Genomic DNA, 14,644 nt, shown 5'->3' on the forward strand with positions numbered 1-14,644 from the left:
CCCCACACATCTCCACCGCTATCCGATACATGGCAGCACATCAATTGGCGCCAGCGAGCGAGCGAGCGTCGCGTCTCCGGCTATTGTCCAGCCGATTTTTTTATTTATTTATTTTTTTTTGTTCAGCTCAAAGCTTGCGATTAAAGAGCGGCGAGCTGTGAGAGCGCACAATGCCTCCGCTCCGATTCCAGCGACACCAGGCGGGAAGTTAAACGGTCTCTGTCAGTTTTGGATGACTTTCGCCACGATTGAAATGTAAATTACATTCGTCTTTTTTTTTTTACCTATTTTAATTTATAATTAAAAAAGCTAATTAATCCTTTCTGTCATATCAGTGCCCCCCCTCCCCCACACCACTGCCGTGCATTCCAATGATGATCGTTTGCGGCGTGTCGCGGGTTCGGCTCTCTTTGTCTCATTCAGCTGCCTGCGCCATTCATATGGACGCCACTCCGGCTTTTATTTTTTCTAATCCCCCTAATCCTAGGGTACGTAGAAGAGACATCCTAGAGTCCCCCAAATTCTGGGGAACTACAATTCTCAGCATGCCAAGAACACGGGGACCATAGATTTATCAAATCAGAATCTGGGGGCCCTGGAGTGTTCTTCAGAGCAGGTTTAGGGGAAGCATGGACCCCCGAGATCCGTACAGTGCTCCCAGAATAGGGTTAGTGGAAGATGTGCCAGTCTCGGTTCCTTGGTAAGTGCTTCCCTATACGGCAGGCATAGCGGGTCTGTCTGCATTTGGAGTCGAAGACTTTTACTGCCAATGACATTAAGATTTATGCAAAGAGTCAATATTTGCAGTGCTGATTCTTCTTTTTCAAGTCCTCTGCAGTTCACCCGCCTCTTGAGGATTGACCACAAGTTCTCAACGGGATTAAGGTCTGGGGAGTTTCCTGGCCATGGACCCAAATTTTCAAATGTTTTGTTCCCCAAGCCACTTTTGCCTTGTGGCAAGGTGCTCCATCATGCTGGGGAAGGCATTGTTCCTCACCAAACTGTTCTTGGATGGTTGGGAAAAGTTGCTCTCGGAGGATGTTTTTGGACCATTTTTTATTCATGGCTGTGTTCTTAGGCAACATTGTGGGTGAGCCCACCACTCTCTTGGCTGAGAAGCGAGCCCCACCCATGAATGGTCTCAGGAGGCATGACACAGGACTGATAGTAGCGCTCACCTTTTCTTCTCCAGACAAGGTTTTTTCTGGATGCCTCCCCCAGTCCTCAGCGGTCCAATCCCTGGACCTTTTGCAGAATATCAGTCTGTCCCTGATGATTTTCCTGGAGAGAAGTGGCTTCTTTGTTGCCCTTCTTGACACCAGACCATCCTCCATATGTCTTCTCACTGTGCGTGCCGATGCCCTCACACCTGCCTGCTGCCATTCCTGAGCAAGCTCTGCACTGGTGGTGCCCCGATCCCGCAGCTGAATCACCTGTAGGAGACGGTCCTGGTGCGTGTTGGACTTTCTTGAGTGCCCTGAAGCCTTTTTCACAACAATTGAACCTCTCTCCCTAAAGCGTAAGGGCCACACAAAAATTGAACTTCCGCTTTTCGGAACCCTCCCCCCGTGTCACATTTGGCACCTTTCGGGGGGAGGGGTTGCAGATACTTGTATAATACAGGTATTTGCACCCACTTTCCGGGCATCGATCACCGCAGTGATCGTGGTGACCTACCCCTCTTTTTGTCCCCCCCCGCTGTCTGCTCGGAGACACCCGGGTCCCGGAGACAGCAGGGACAATTCGGATTGCACAGCGCGACTTGCGCGTGAGCAGTAGGGAACCCGGGGTTCACTTACTGACTCCCTTACCGAAGATGGTGGCGGGAGCATCCAAGGGATGGCTCGGCCTCGGGTGCCGACATCGCGGGCACCCTGGACAGGTAAATGTCAGCAGCTGCAGTATTTGTAGCTGCTGATGTTTAAAAAAAAAATATCGGCTGACCTCCGCTTTAAGTTCTTGATGATCCGATAAATGGTTGGTTTGGGTGCTATATTAACAGCAGCAATATCCTTGCCTGCGAATCCCTTTTTGTGCAAAGCATTGATGACTGCACGTGTTTCCCTGCAGGTAACCATGGTTAACTGAGGAAGAACAATGATTTTAAGCACCACCTTCCTTTTTTAAAGCTTCCAGTGATTCTAACTCAATCAGCATTACAGAGTGATTTCCAGCCTTGTCCTCGTCAATACTGACACCTGTGTCAACGAGAGAATCACTGACATGTCAGCTGGTCCTTTTGTGGCAGGGTGGAAATACAGTGGAAATTTTCTTTTTTGTGGGGGGGGGGAGTTCATTTTCATTGCAATTCATCTGATGACTCTTCATAACATTCTGGAGTATATGCAAATTCCAACATAAAAACGGAGGCAGCAGACTTTGTGAAAATGAATATCTGTGTCATTCTCAAAACTTTTGGCCATGGCTGTACATGCATAGACAGCCATTGATTTCTATAGGCGGCTGTATGCAGCACCTGTGAGGAAATGTACCCTATAGGTCTGTGTGTGTGATCCCATACCAGCAGATAGGTGTCTACATCCATGCACGGATGGTGTGCGGACAAGAAACCCTTCTTGTAATTTTTTTGCATAAATGCACAGCCTATAGCGAACATACCTAAAATGTAATAAAAGGGCTCTTTACTATGGAGATCACACATCAGCGTCTGAACATACTCCAGCCAAGCCGCCATGTGCCTAAAGGAAAAAAACGAAAATTTCACCGCAGTTTTTTGGGGCCGCCTAAATGTTCTTAGTGTCTCCAGATTCACAAAGAAGATTAAACAGCACCAAGTGTGCACAGCTATCCATAAGGGAGGCTATAAAGATATAAGAAAGAATCAGAATGAAAATAAAGATAATATTGTAATAATATAGAAATAAAGGGCCCTATAAAGCAGACTGAATCATAATAACAGTATATAGGTCTATATACAGAGCGTCTTCAAAATAGAATGAGTTCAAATAAAAAAGAAAAAAATTGAAAAAGGAAAAAAAAAAAAGACAGAATTATTAATAAATAACAAGAACACCATAACAATACACAATATATGTCTGTATACAGAGAGTCCTAACACCCGAATGATACATAATAATACATAATACCATTGTAGAAATATACAATTTAATCTGTATACAAAGAGTTCTATAAATATAATTAATCATAATAATAATAACAGTGTAACAATATATAGGTCTGTATAGAGAATGTTCAATAATTAGAAATGAATCATAACAAATATTGATAACACTATATAGCTCTATATACAGAGAGTCCTAGAATTAGACCGAATTAGAAACATTTGGTAATGTTTAGTCCTAGAATTAGAATGAGTAATAAATAATAACAACGTAACAGTATATAGTTCTGTATACAGAGGAGTTCTAAAAAATAGAACGAGCTGAATAAATAATAACAATGTAACAATATATAGATCTATATAAAGAGTGTCTTTAAAATAAAATAAGTTATAATAAATACAAAATATAGGTCTGTATACAAAGTCCTAACCATAGAATGATACACAATAAATAAATAATAGCATTGTAGCAATACAGTCTGTATACAGAGAGTTCTATAAATGGAATGAGTCATAATAAATCATAACAATGTAACAATATATACAGTTGCTCTATATACAGAGAGTCCAAAACTAGACTGAATAATAATAATAATTTGGTAACATTTCGTAAATCTTCCTCCTGGCGGCTCTGTTGGGAAGTCGCGGTGTGACTCGTCTCGCGGATATATTGACGGTCTGATAGAGAAGAATGTAAATTGAGATCCGGGATGAATCCGAGGACCCCATAGGGTCTTAATGAGAGAAATAATTATATTTGTTTATCATAATGTCATGGTTGTTTCATGGTTTATTCCGAGACATTAAATTGCAGGATTCAACATTCTCCTCGCCATCTCCCCCCCCCCCCCCCCCCCCCCCCCCGCTGACTCCAGCACTTTGCAGTACAACGCTACCGCCATTGTTTCTCTGGGAATGGTGATTGTAATTTGCCGCACTTTATATGACGATAGCTCCCTTGCCCTCTATGACTTCATGCCGTCGTTTTCTCCTCCTTTTCCCCCTCAGCTCCGGTTGGAGTTCCTCTGATCTCCATCGTCTGATTGTGTTACAGGAAATACACGGTGCGGTTTATCGGTCAATATAAAAACAAAATGCTGTGAAAATGATACAGCGCAAAGAACATTATCCCTGGCAAACAATCAAGATCCACTGTCTGAGGGAGGTCTGGGGGAGGCCCCTCTCCACATAGGCAGAGACTTGCAGAGCTGTGCCGTGACAAGGCAAGCTCTCTGCTACTCTATTTATAGCAACCTCCTTCGACACAATTTGCGGGCTGGTTTTATCTTGGTTGACAGAGAACTTGTCAGAAGTTATCATGTTGCTAACAGAGCAACGAAACCTCAGAAAAACACAGGAGTTAGTGCTAGGGGTATGTGCCAGGGATTAGAATCCTCTCCCATTACTGAACAGGAAGAGAAAATATCTAACATTATGTGCACCTTCTAAAGACTATATAAAACTGAAGACAGCAGATATGCATGTAAAAGTTATGTAGGAGGATTTGTTTTATTTATGTGTATCATCTGAGGCTGTTCACTTCATTGGGTATATGAGAAGGGTTTATGTCCACTTTAACTCTATCTAAGCATACCCTATATTCCCCCTTAGCGTTACCCTACCTATCCTGACCCACCTAACCCTACTCCCACCTCACTTCACCTATCCTGACCCACCTAACCCTACTCCCACCTATCCTGACCCACCTAACCCTACTCCCACCTCACCTCACCTATCCTGACCCACCTAACCCTACTCCCACCTCACCTCACCTATCCTGACCCACCTAACCCTACTCCCACCTCGCCTCACCTATCCTGACCCACCTAACCCTACTCCCACCTTGCCTCACCTATCCTGACCCACCTAACCCTACTCCCACCTCACCTCACCTATCCTGACCCACCTAACCCTACTCTCACCTCACCTATCCTGACCCACCTAACCCTACTCCCACCTCACCTATCCTGACCCACCTAACCCTACTCCCACCTCACCTCACCTATCCTGACCCACCTAACCCTACTCCCACCTTGCCTCACCTATCCTGACCCACCTAATCCTACTCCAGCTTGCCTCACTTATCCTAAACCATCTAACCTTTCTCTACCTCGCCTAACCTATCCTGACTGACCTAACCCTATTCCCACCTCGCCTCACCTATCCTGACCCACCCAATCCTACTTCACCTTTCCTATCCTATCCTAACCCATCCAACCTATTCCATCTTGCGTATCCTGACTCACCTAACCCATACATCACCTTTCCTCACTTATCCTGACCCACCTAACCCTACTTCAGCTTGCCTCACTTATCCTAAACCACCTAACCCTTCTCCACCTCGCCTCGCCTATCCTGACCCACCTAACCCTTCTCTACCTCGCCCAACCTATCCTGACCTACCTAACCCTACTCCAGCTTGCCTCACCTATCCTAACCCACCCAAGCCATTCCACCTCTCCTATCTTGACCCATCTATTCCCCCTTCCCGCTTCTCCCCAACTATCCTGACCCATCTAACCCATACATCACCTTTCCTCACTTATCCTGACCCACCTAACCCTACTTCAGCTTGCCTCACTTATCCTAAACCACCTAACCCTTCTCCGCCTCACCTCACCTATCCTGACCCTCCTAACCCTTCTCTACCTCGCCTAACCTATCCTGACCCACCTAACCCTACTCCCACCTCGCCTCACCTATCCTGACCCACCTAAACCTACTCCCTCCTCACCTATCCTGACCCACCTAACCCTACTCTACCTCGCCCAACCTATCCTGACCTACCTAACCCTACTCCAGCTTGCCTCACCTATCCTAACCCACCCAAGCCATTCCACCTTGCCTATCTTGACCCATCTATTCCCCCTTCCCGCTTCTCCCCAACTATCCTGACCCATCTAACCCATACATCACCTTTCCTCACTTATCCTGACCCACCTAACCCTACTTCAGCTTGCCTCACTTATCCTAAACCACCTAACCCTTCTCCACCTCGCCTCACCTATCCTGACCAACCTAACCCTTCTCTACCTCACCTAACCTATCCTGACCCATCTAACCCTACTCCAGCTTGCCTCACCTATCCTAACCCACCCAACCTATTCCACCTCGCCTATCCTGACCCATCTATTCCTCCTTTTCTTCACCCCAACTATCCTGACCCACATAACCCATACACCACCTTTCCTCACTTATCCTGACCCACCTAACCCTACTTCAGCTTGCCTCACCTATCCTGACCCACTTAACTCTTCTCTATCTCGCCTCACCTATTCTGACCCACCTAACCCTTCTCTACCTCGCCTAACCTATCCTGACCCACCTAACCCTACTCCCACCTCACCTATCCTCACCCACCTAACCCTACTTCAACTTTCCTAACCTATTCTAACCCACCCAACCTATTCCACCTTGCCTATCCTGACCCACCTAACTCTACTCCACCGTGCCACATCCTACCTCACTGCACCCTCTTTTTCCTTACTTTATGAAAGTTGGAAGTGTAAAATTGCAATCCTGAAATGGGGGAAAATCAGACTGTAGAGGGAAAGGGGGTAGATACCAAACCCTTAGTGACTTCACCATGCAGATAACTCTTTACCTTCCATTACCAATAGGCAGGGCTGGACTGGGACAGAAATTTGGCCCTAGACTTCATCCAGACCGGCCCACTTACATTTTGAGTGTCCCATCACCAGCCCCCTTACATCAGAGTGTCCCATCAGCTCCCCCTTACGTCAGAGTGTCCCATCAGCAGCCCCCTTACGTCAGAGTGTCCCATCAGCAGCCCCCTTACGTCAGAGTGTCCCATCAGCAGCCCCCTTACGTCAGAGTGTCCCATCAGCAGCCCCCTTACGTCAGAGTGTCCCATCAGCAGCCCCCTTACGTCAGAGTGTCCCATCAGCAGCCCCCTTACGTCAGAGTGTCCCATCAGCAGCCCCCTTACGTCAGAGTGTCCCATCAGCAGCCCCCTTACGTCAGAGTGTCCCATCAGCAGCCCCCTTACGTCAGAGTGTCCCATCAGCAGCCCCCTTACGTCAGAGTGTCCCATCAGCAGCCCCCTTACGTCAGAGTGTCCCATCAGCAGCCCCCTTACGTCAGAGTGTCCCATGAGCAGCCCCCTTACGTCAGAGTGTCCCATGAGCAGCCCCCTTACGTCAGAGTGTCCCATGAGCAGCCCCCTTACGTCAGAGTGTCCCATGAGCAGCCCCCTTACGTCAGAGTGTCCCATGAGCAGCCCCCTTACGTCAGAGTGTCCCATGAGCAGCCCCCTTACGTCAGAGTGTCCCATGAGCAGCCCCCTTACGTCAGAGTGTCCCATGAGCAGCCCCCTTACGTCAGAGTGTCCCATGAGCAGCCCCCTTACGTCAGAGTGTCCCATGAGCAGCCCCCTTACGTCAGAGTGTCCCATGAGCAGCCCCCTTACACCAGAGTGGCCCATGAACAGCCCCCTTACACCAGAGTGGCCCATGAGCAGCCCCCTTACACCAGAGTGGCCCACTGAGCCATCGGCCCACCGGGAAACTCCCGGTCATCCCAATGGCCAGTACATGCCTGCCAATAGGGGACTGTGCCAGCTTTATAGTAGGAAAAATGATGGGGGAACTTTCCTTTGTTCAGAGCGGTTGAAGACTTTCTACACTGCTGGTGCAGAACGTTTGGCGTTTAAGTTATCCAAAGTTTTTGGGGTGTCTGGAGAAGGAATGTAAGGGGAATCACATAAACTCCAAACGTTCTGAATGATTCGAAAGCCAACACAGTACTTTCCACCCAACCCCCCCCCCCCCCCCCCCATCAGACCGCATGGCGTTGTCACCTTTGTGGAAATCCAATGAAAATTGCCAACTTTTATAAATGGGTGAAAATTGTCAGAAAATTGTAAATAAAGATTGAGCAATGCTGCAAATGGTCCTCTGAGTTTTATAGATGAGAATCTCTGGCTGGTGAAGCTGTAAATCTGTGTTTGTGATGTCCTGACTGATGCAAATCCTAATCTCTCTCTCCGTATAGTTCGGTGAGGAGACCTTCAATCGCGCCAAACTCCTGAATATCGGCTTCTTGGAGGCCATGAAGGACGCCGAGTACGACTGTTTCATCTTCAGTGATGTGGATCTCATTCCTATGGATGACCGCAATCTCTATCACTGCTATGAGCAACCGCGCCATTTTGCCATTGCCATGGACAAGTTTGGCTTCCGGTAAGTGTGTCGTTACAAGGGGCTGATTTTGTGCGGGGGAGTGTGGTGGGGATGTAGGCACTGATGGTAATAGAATGCATCTAATAGGGTCAGCTCCACTGAATGGGAAGTGTGTGTGTTGTTGGCCTATAAACGTTGCGGAACAAAACTCTGGAGAGAGTCGGATGTTAGAGTTGGCAAATGGGCTTTCCTGGTGGCCAAACCATCCAGAGGTGATGGGGAAAGTTACAATTTCTCTTTATTACGCAACAGATAAAAATGCAACAGATATAACTTACAGTGGGGAAAATAATGATTTGATCCCCTGCAGATTGTGTAAGTTTGAAGGGTCTACCATTTTTATCATAGGTGTATCTTACATGATAGAGATCAACCAAAAAATCCAGAAAAAACACGATACAAATGTTTTAAATGGAGTTGCAGTTCAGTGAGTAAAATTAAGTATTTGATCCCCAAGCAAAACATGACTTGGTAGTTGGTGGAGAAACCCTTGTTGGTGATCACAGAGGTCAGACATTTCTTGTAGGTGGTGACCAGGTTTCCACACATCTCAGGAGGGATTTTGGTCCACTCTTTACAGATCTTCTCTAAATCCTTTAAGGTTTCTTGGCTATCGCTTGGCAGCTCGAAGTTTCAGCTCCCTCCATAAATTTTCTATAGGATGAAGGTCTGGAGACTGGCTAGGCCATTCAATGACCTTTATGTGCTTCTTCTCGAGCCACTCTTTTGTTGCCTTGGTGGTATGTCTTGTGTCATTGTCTTGCTGGAAGACCCATCCATGACCCATCTTCAGTGTTCTGGCTGAGGGGAGAAGGTTCCAAGATTTTACAATATATGGCCCCGTCCATTGGCCCCTCAATGTGGCAAAGTCGGTCTGTAACTTTAGCAGAGAAACAGCCCTAAAGCATAAGAATAATGTTTCCACCTCTGTGCTTGTCTGTAGGGATGGTGTTCTTGGGGGTCATAGTCAACATTTTTCTTCCTCCAAACACGACGAGTCTAGTTAATGCCAAAGAGCTCAATTCTGGTCTCATCTGACCACAGAACTTTCTCCCAATTCTTTGAATCATTTAGATGTTCATTCGCAAATCTTCAGATGGACCTGTACATGTGTCTTCCTGAGGAGGGGGACCTGTACATGTGTCTTCCTGAGGAGGCGGACCTGTACATGTGTCTTGCTGAGGAGGCGGACCTGTACATGTGTCTTCCTGAGGAGGCGGACCTGTACATGTGTCTTCCTGAGGAGGCGGACCTGTACATGTGTCTTCCTGAGGAGGCGGACCTGTACATGTGTCTTCCTGAGGAGGCGGACCTGTACATGTGTCTTCCTGAGGAGGCGGACCTGTACATGTGTCTTTCTGAGGAGGCGGACCTGTACATGTGTCTTCCTGAGGAGGGGGACCTGTACATGTGTCTTCCTGAGGAGGGGGACCTGTACATGTGTCTTCCTGAGGAGGGGGACCTGTACATGTGTCTTCCTGAGGAGGAGGACCTGTACATGTGTCTTCCTGAGGAGGGGGACCTGTACATGTGTCTTCCTGAGGAGGAGGACCTGTACATGTGTCTTCCTGAGGAGGGGGACCTGTACATGTGTCTTCCTGAGGAGGGGGACCTGTACATGTGTCTTCCTGAGGAGGGGGACCTGTACATGTGTCTTCCTGAGGAGGGGGACCTGTACATGTGTCTTCCTGAGGAGGGGGACCTGTACATGTGTCTTCCTGAGGAGGGGGACCTGTACATGTGTCTTCCTGAGGAGGGGGACCTGTACATGTGTCTTCCTGAGGAGGGGGACCTGTACATGTGTCTTCCTGAGGAGGGGGACCTGTACATGTGTCTTCCTGAGGAGGGGGACCTGTACATGTGTCTTCCTGAGGAGGGGGACCTGTACATGTGCCCTCTTGAGGAGGGGGACCTTGCGGATGCTGCAGGATTTCAATACATGGCGATGTATTGTGTTACCAATGGTTTTTTTGGTGACTGTGGTCCCAACTGCCTTGAGATCCTTCACAAGCTCCTCCCGTGTAGTTCTGGGCGGATCCCTCACTTTTCTCATGACCATCCTCACCCCATGAGGCGAAATCTTCCATGGAGCTCCAGACCGAGGAGGATTGATGGTTATTTTGTATCTTTCATTTGTGAATAATCTCTCCGGCACTCGTCTCCTCTCACCGAGCTTCTTGCTGATGGTCTTGTAGCCCATTCCAGCCTTGTGCAGGTCTCCAATCTTCTCCCCGACGTTCCTCTGACAGATCTTTGGTCTTCCCCATGATGGTGAGGATTGGAGGGAAGAGATTCTGTGGACAGGAGTCTTCTATACACATAATTCTTTTCTTTGAGGGCTGGAGGCGAAGATTTAATTGTAGTTTTTTATGATCAGGATTTTGTGGTGTTTTTATAGTATATCGGTATTGTGCTGGTTATTATCTGGGGTGGTTTTAGAGAAAGTGGTGTATTATTTGTATTTGGTAGCTTGCCCCTTATTTTAATCTGCTGTGTTATTCTATATTGTATTTTAATTGTCTATATTTTTTCTTTGTAGTGTAGTTTTAAATTTGTCATTTGGTAGTAATGGCTGTTGTTGGTATTTTTTTGTTGTCGTTTTGCATCTTGTTCAGTCTACTGTTGTGATCTTGTGTTGTCTTTTATTAAAGCGGAGGTCCACCCTAAAGTGGACCTTCCGCTCATCGGAACCCTCCCCCCCTCCGGCGCCACAATTGGCACCTTTCAGGGGGGAGGGGGGTGCAGATACCTGTACAGTACAGGTATTCTGCACCCACTTCCGGGATAGCTCTCTGCGGAAAGGGGCGTAGATTACGCCCCTTTCCGCAAGTGCCCTGCTGCTTGCTGGGAAACACACAGATCCCAGAGGCAGCGGGGACCGTCCTTATTGCGCAATGCAACTCGCGCATGCGCAGTAGGGAACCGGGAAATGAAGCCGAAAGGCTCCATTTCCTGATTCCCATACCCAAGATGGCGGCGGCAGGACCCGAGAGACGATCTAGAGATCGGCTTCGGGTGCCGACATCGCGGGCGCGCTGGGCAGGTAAGTGTCACTATTTTAAAAGTCAGAAGCTGCAGTATTTGTAGCTGCTGGCTTTAAAAAAAAAAAAAAAAAAAACGCGGAGTCCCGGCGGACTCCCGCTTTAAGTGTGTCTATGTCGTAACAATTTCCTTTTGGGATTAATAAAGTATAACGAGTTGTCGTTAGGAGAACCTTCCTACATTGACAGGACTAATCTGTGTACCACATGAGCACCTACTGTAGCCAGTCTGTGGGAGCCATAATTATTGTTGGGTGGTAGGTTAACAAATACTTATTTTACTCCCTGAACTGCAACTCCATTTATAACATTTGTATCAAGTGTTTTTTTTGTTTTTCCTGGATTTTTGGTTGATATTCTGTCTCTATCATATAAAATACACCTAATGAAGAAGAAGAAGAAGAATGGGCAGAAATGTCCTCTCTAGATGGGCAAAGCTGGTAGAGACACCCCCAAAAAGACTTGTAGAGAAAGGGGGTTCTACAAAGTATTGACTCCGGGGGGCGCCATACAAATGCCCCTCCCCCCACACTTTTCACAGATTTATTTGTATCATTTTCCTTCCACTTCACAATTATGTGACACTTTGTGTTGGTCCATCACATAAAATCCCAATAAAATACATTTATGGTTTTTGGTTGTAACATCAGAAAATGTGGGGAAATTTAAGGGGTATGAATACTTTAAGGCACTGTAAATGTAACCTATATGCTTATTTATATGCAGGGGAAGGTATATGGGGTTGCTGATGACATATTTGCCATAATTCATCTCCTATGCTTTTACTCTTTGGAGTTATTTACCGGTTTTTAACAATATGACCCTGGAATGAACGCTACGATTTTATATCTCTCTTCCTTTCCTGTATTAGCACCTTAAAGGGGGATTCCACCCTAAAGTGGAACCTCCGCTGATCGGATCCCTCCCCCCCTCCGGTGTCACAATTGACACCTTTCAGGGAGGAGGGGGGTGGAGATACCTGTCAAAGACAGGTATTTTCACCCACTTCCGGGCATAGACTCCCGTGGGAGTCTACGCCATTTCCTGCCCTGCCGCGCTGTCTGCTGGGACACACACGGGTCCCAGTGACAGCGCGGAGATTTCCTATTGCGCGGCACGGCTCGCGCATGCGCAGTAGGGAACCGGGAAGTGAAGCCGATTCGCTTCACTTCCTGATTCCCTCACCTAGAATGGTGACTACAGCAGCCGAGAGCCGAGCAATCGATCGGCCTCGGCTGCCGGCATCGCTGGAACCCGGGACAGGTGAGTGTCCATTTATTAAAAGTCAGCAGCTGTAGTATTTATAGCTGCTGGCTTTTAATATTTTTTTTTTTTTGGTGGAATCCCTCTTTAAGTCCCATTACTCAGTTTCCTTTTTTTGATACTGATAAATCTCATTATTTGTATACAATGTATCCAAGGGCTTGGCTAGGTGGCAAAAGGACCCGGGGCTTCAGCCTGAAGTCCAAGGCTGGAAACGGAGGTGGGGTGGGTGGTGTACGTGATGCAGGCTTTTTCTTTTGGCTGGGCCGTGACCTACCTGACCTACACACACTGACGGTAGTGACCGACCTCCAGTGACCGACCTACACTGACCTACCTACACTGACCTACCTCAGCTCAGCCCGTGGTGTGTGGTGTCACAGCACCCAGGCAGTCCTCGGAGGAGGAGGAGAAGAAAAGAGGAGAGCGGCCCGCCCGAGCGCCGAGCAGGGATGTGGCGCCACTTTGTAATTCCCGCCTTCTGGAGCCTGCAGCACCTATGATGGACATCACACGTCCTGCGGTCCCGGTGTCTTGTCATATAACGTCCTCCATCCGATAGTGTCCACTGCGTACGCGCAGTACACAGCAACACAGATTCCGAAAATTGCCGAGGATGAACGGCGCCTGCCATCATCAATCAGGTTCTAGCCCCACCATCCAACTGGACATAGAGTAGGAATAAAAAAGAGCCGAGCGCAGCCTGGCGAGGCCGAGCTCGAAGCGTGGTGAGCGAAGCTCGCCCGCGAGGGGCCCTCTAATTTTCACAACCCTATGTCCGCTTGGATGGTGGGGCTACCACCTCCACTCACGGCGCAGGCGCCGTTCAGCTTCGGAGATTTTCCGAAGCTTCTTCTGCTCCGTACTGCGCATGCACAGTACGGGGCGGACACTATTTGATGGCCGGACACTATATGGCACAACACCGGCATTGGACCAGTGGGACGTCCATCATAGGCGTTGCAGGCTCCAGAAGGCGGAACCTGCTATGGCACTCGGCCACACTCGGCGGCGCTCGGGATCAGATTGGTCCCGGCGCTCGCTGCTTGGGGCTAACAATGGAGAGCTGCATGCCTGAGACTCTGGGCTTTTCGTGGTCACATTTGGGGCTTCAGCCCCCCCCCCCCCCCCCGCCAGCCACCCCCTCCCGACGCCCCTGAATGTATCCATTTGGATCTGCGCTGAAGAAACAGTCGGCTGAAGTTTCTATTATATTTTGTGTTGGACGATTGCGCCCCCTCCCAGCCTTGAAGTTCTGGGTAGTCTCTGTGCACCCGCCCCCCTTAGTAGATATATATTGATGGTGGCGGTTTCCATGGATGGCGCACATTGCTGGGACGGGGACAGATGTGCGCCCCTGAGGCTAGTCCCTGGAAACACGGGGCAGCGCACAGATCTGCGGGCAGCGCTCACATTACAGCTGCCTCTCCTCACTGACCCCCCCCCCCCCCCCCCGGGTTATTCTTCTGTCCTTGGCGATGGGATTCGGTACGATTGTCGGGGGCGGAATTAGCGGAAGACGGCGCTGATATTAAGGAACAATAACAGCCGCTAATGAGATGTTTCCCTTTCCGATGAATCGGCAAGGAGCGATGGCGGCTCGTCCAGCCGTGACATCGCCTGGAGGGGACAGTGACTGGCAGCTGTGTGCGCAAATCCTGCAGCCTGTCTGTCCCCGCAGGCGCCCCCCACTTGCCACGGGGTGGGCTCATCGCTTCCCGCCGGAGGGCAATTCCTTTATATGGAGGAGATGAGTCATCCACCCAACCGGGCCGGTGCGCTGCATTCCCTCCATTCACTCATCATACATCTCACCCAGACGTGAGACCCCCAGGAGATCCGTACTCCCCTCTGTATTACCCAGACCGCCCAATCAGAGCCACCATGTTCATCGTGTGTGGTCAAGTCCGTTCATTCAAAAGTAGGACGGACTGTCTGTCGGATTGTCTGACGGACTTAGTTGGCCAGACAATCCTCTCGTGTGTACGCGGCCTTAGTCTGCTTGTCTTCAGCAAACTGTTTGTGGACTTTCTTGTGCATCATCTTTAGAAGAGACT

At 48.6% G+C, this 14,644-nt stretch overlaps 1 protein-coding gene across 2 annotated transcripts in view; it reads left to right on the top strand.

The window, feature by feature from the left end:
• Positions 1-14,644, top strand: part of B4GALT2 (beta-1,4-galactosyltransferase 2) — a 137,554-nt gene that overhangs the window by 99,549 nt on the left and 23,361 nt on the right. For both annotated transcript variants that reach the window (XM_077450743.1, XM_077450744.1), the window contains one exon: positions 8,096-8,283. In XM_077450743.1, the coding sequence (XP_077306869.1) occupies positions 8,096-8,283 (188 nt within the window). The remainder of the gene's footprint in view (positions 1-8,095; positions 8,284-14,644) is intronic.

Source organism: Lithobates pipiens, unplaced genomic scaffold, assembly GCF_037356315.1.
Source record: "Lithobates pipiens isolate NorthernLeopardFrog02 unplaced genomic scaffold, aLitPip1_a1.2 Scaffold_23, whole genome shotgun sequence".
Taxonomy (NCBI): domain Eukaryota; kingdom Metazoa; phylum Chordata; class Amphibia; order Anura; family Ranidae; genus Lithobates; species Lithobates pipiens.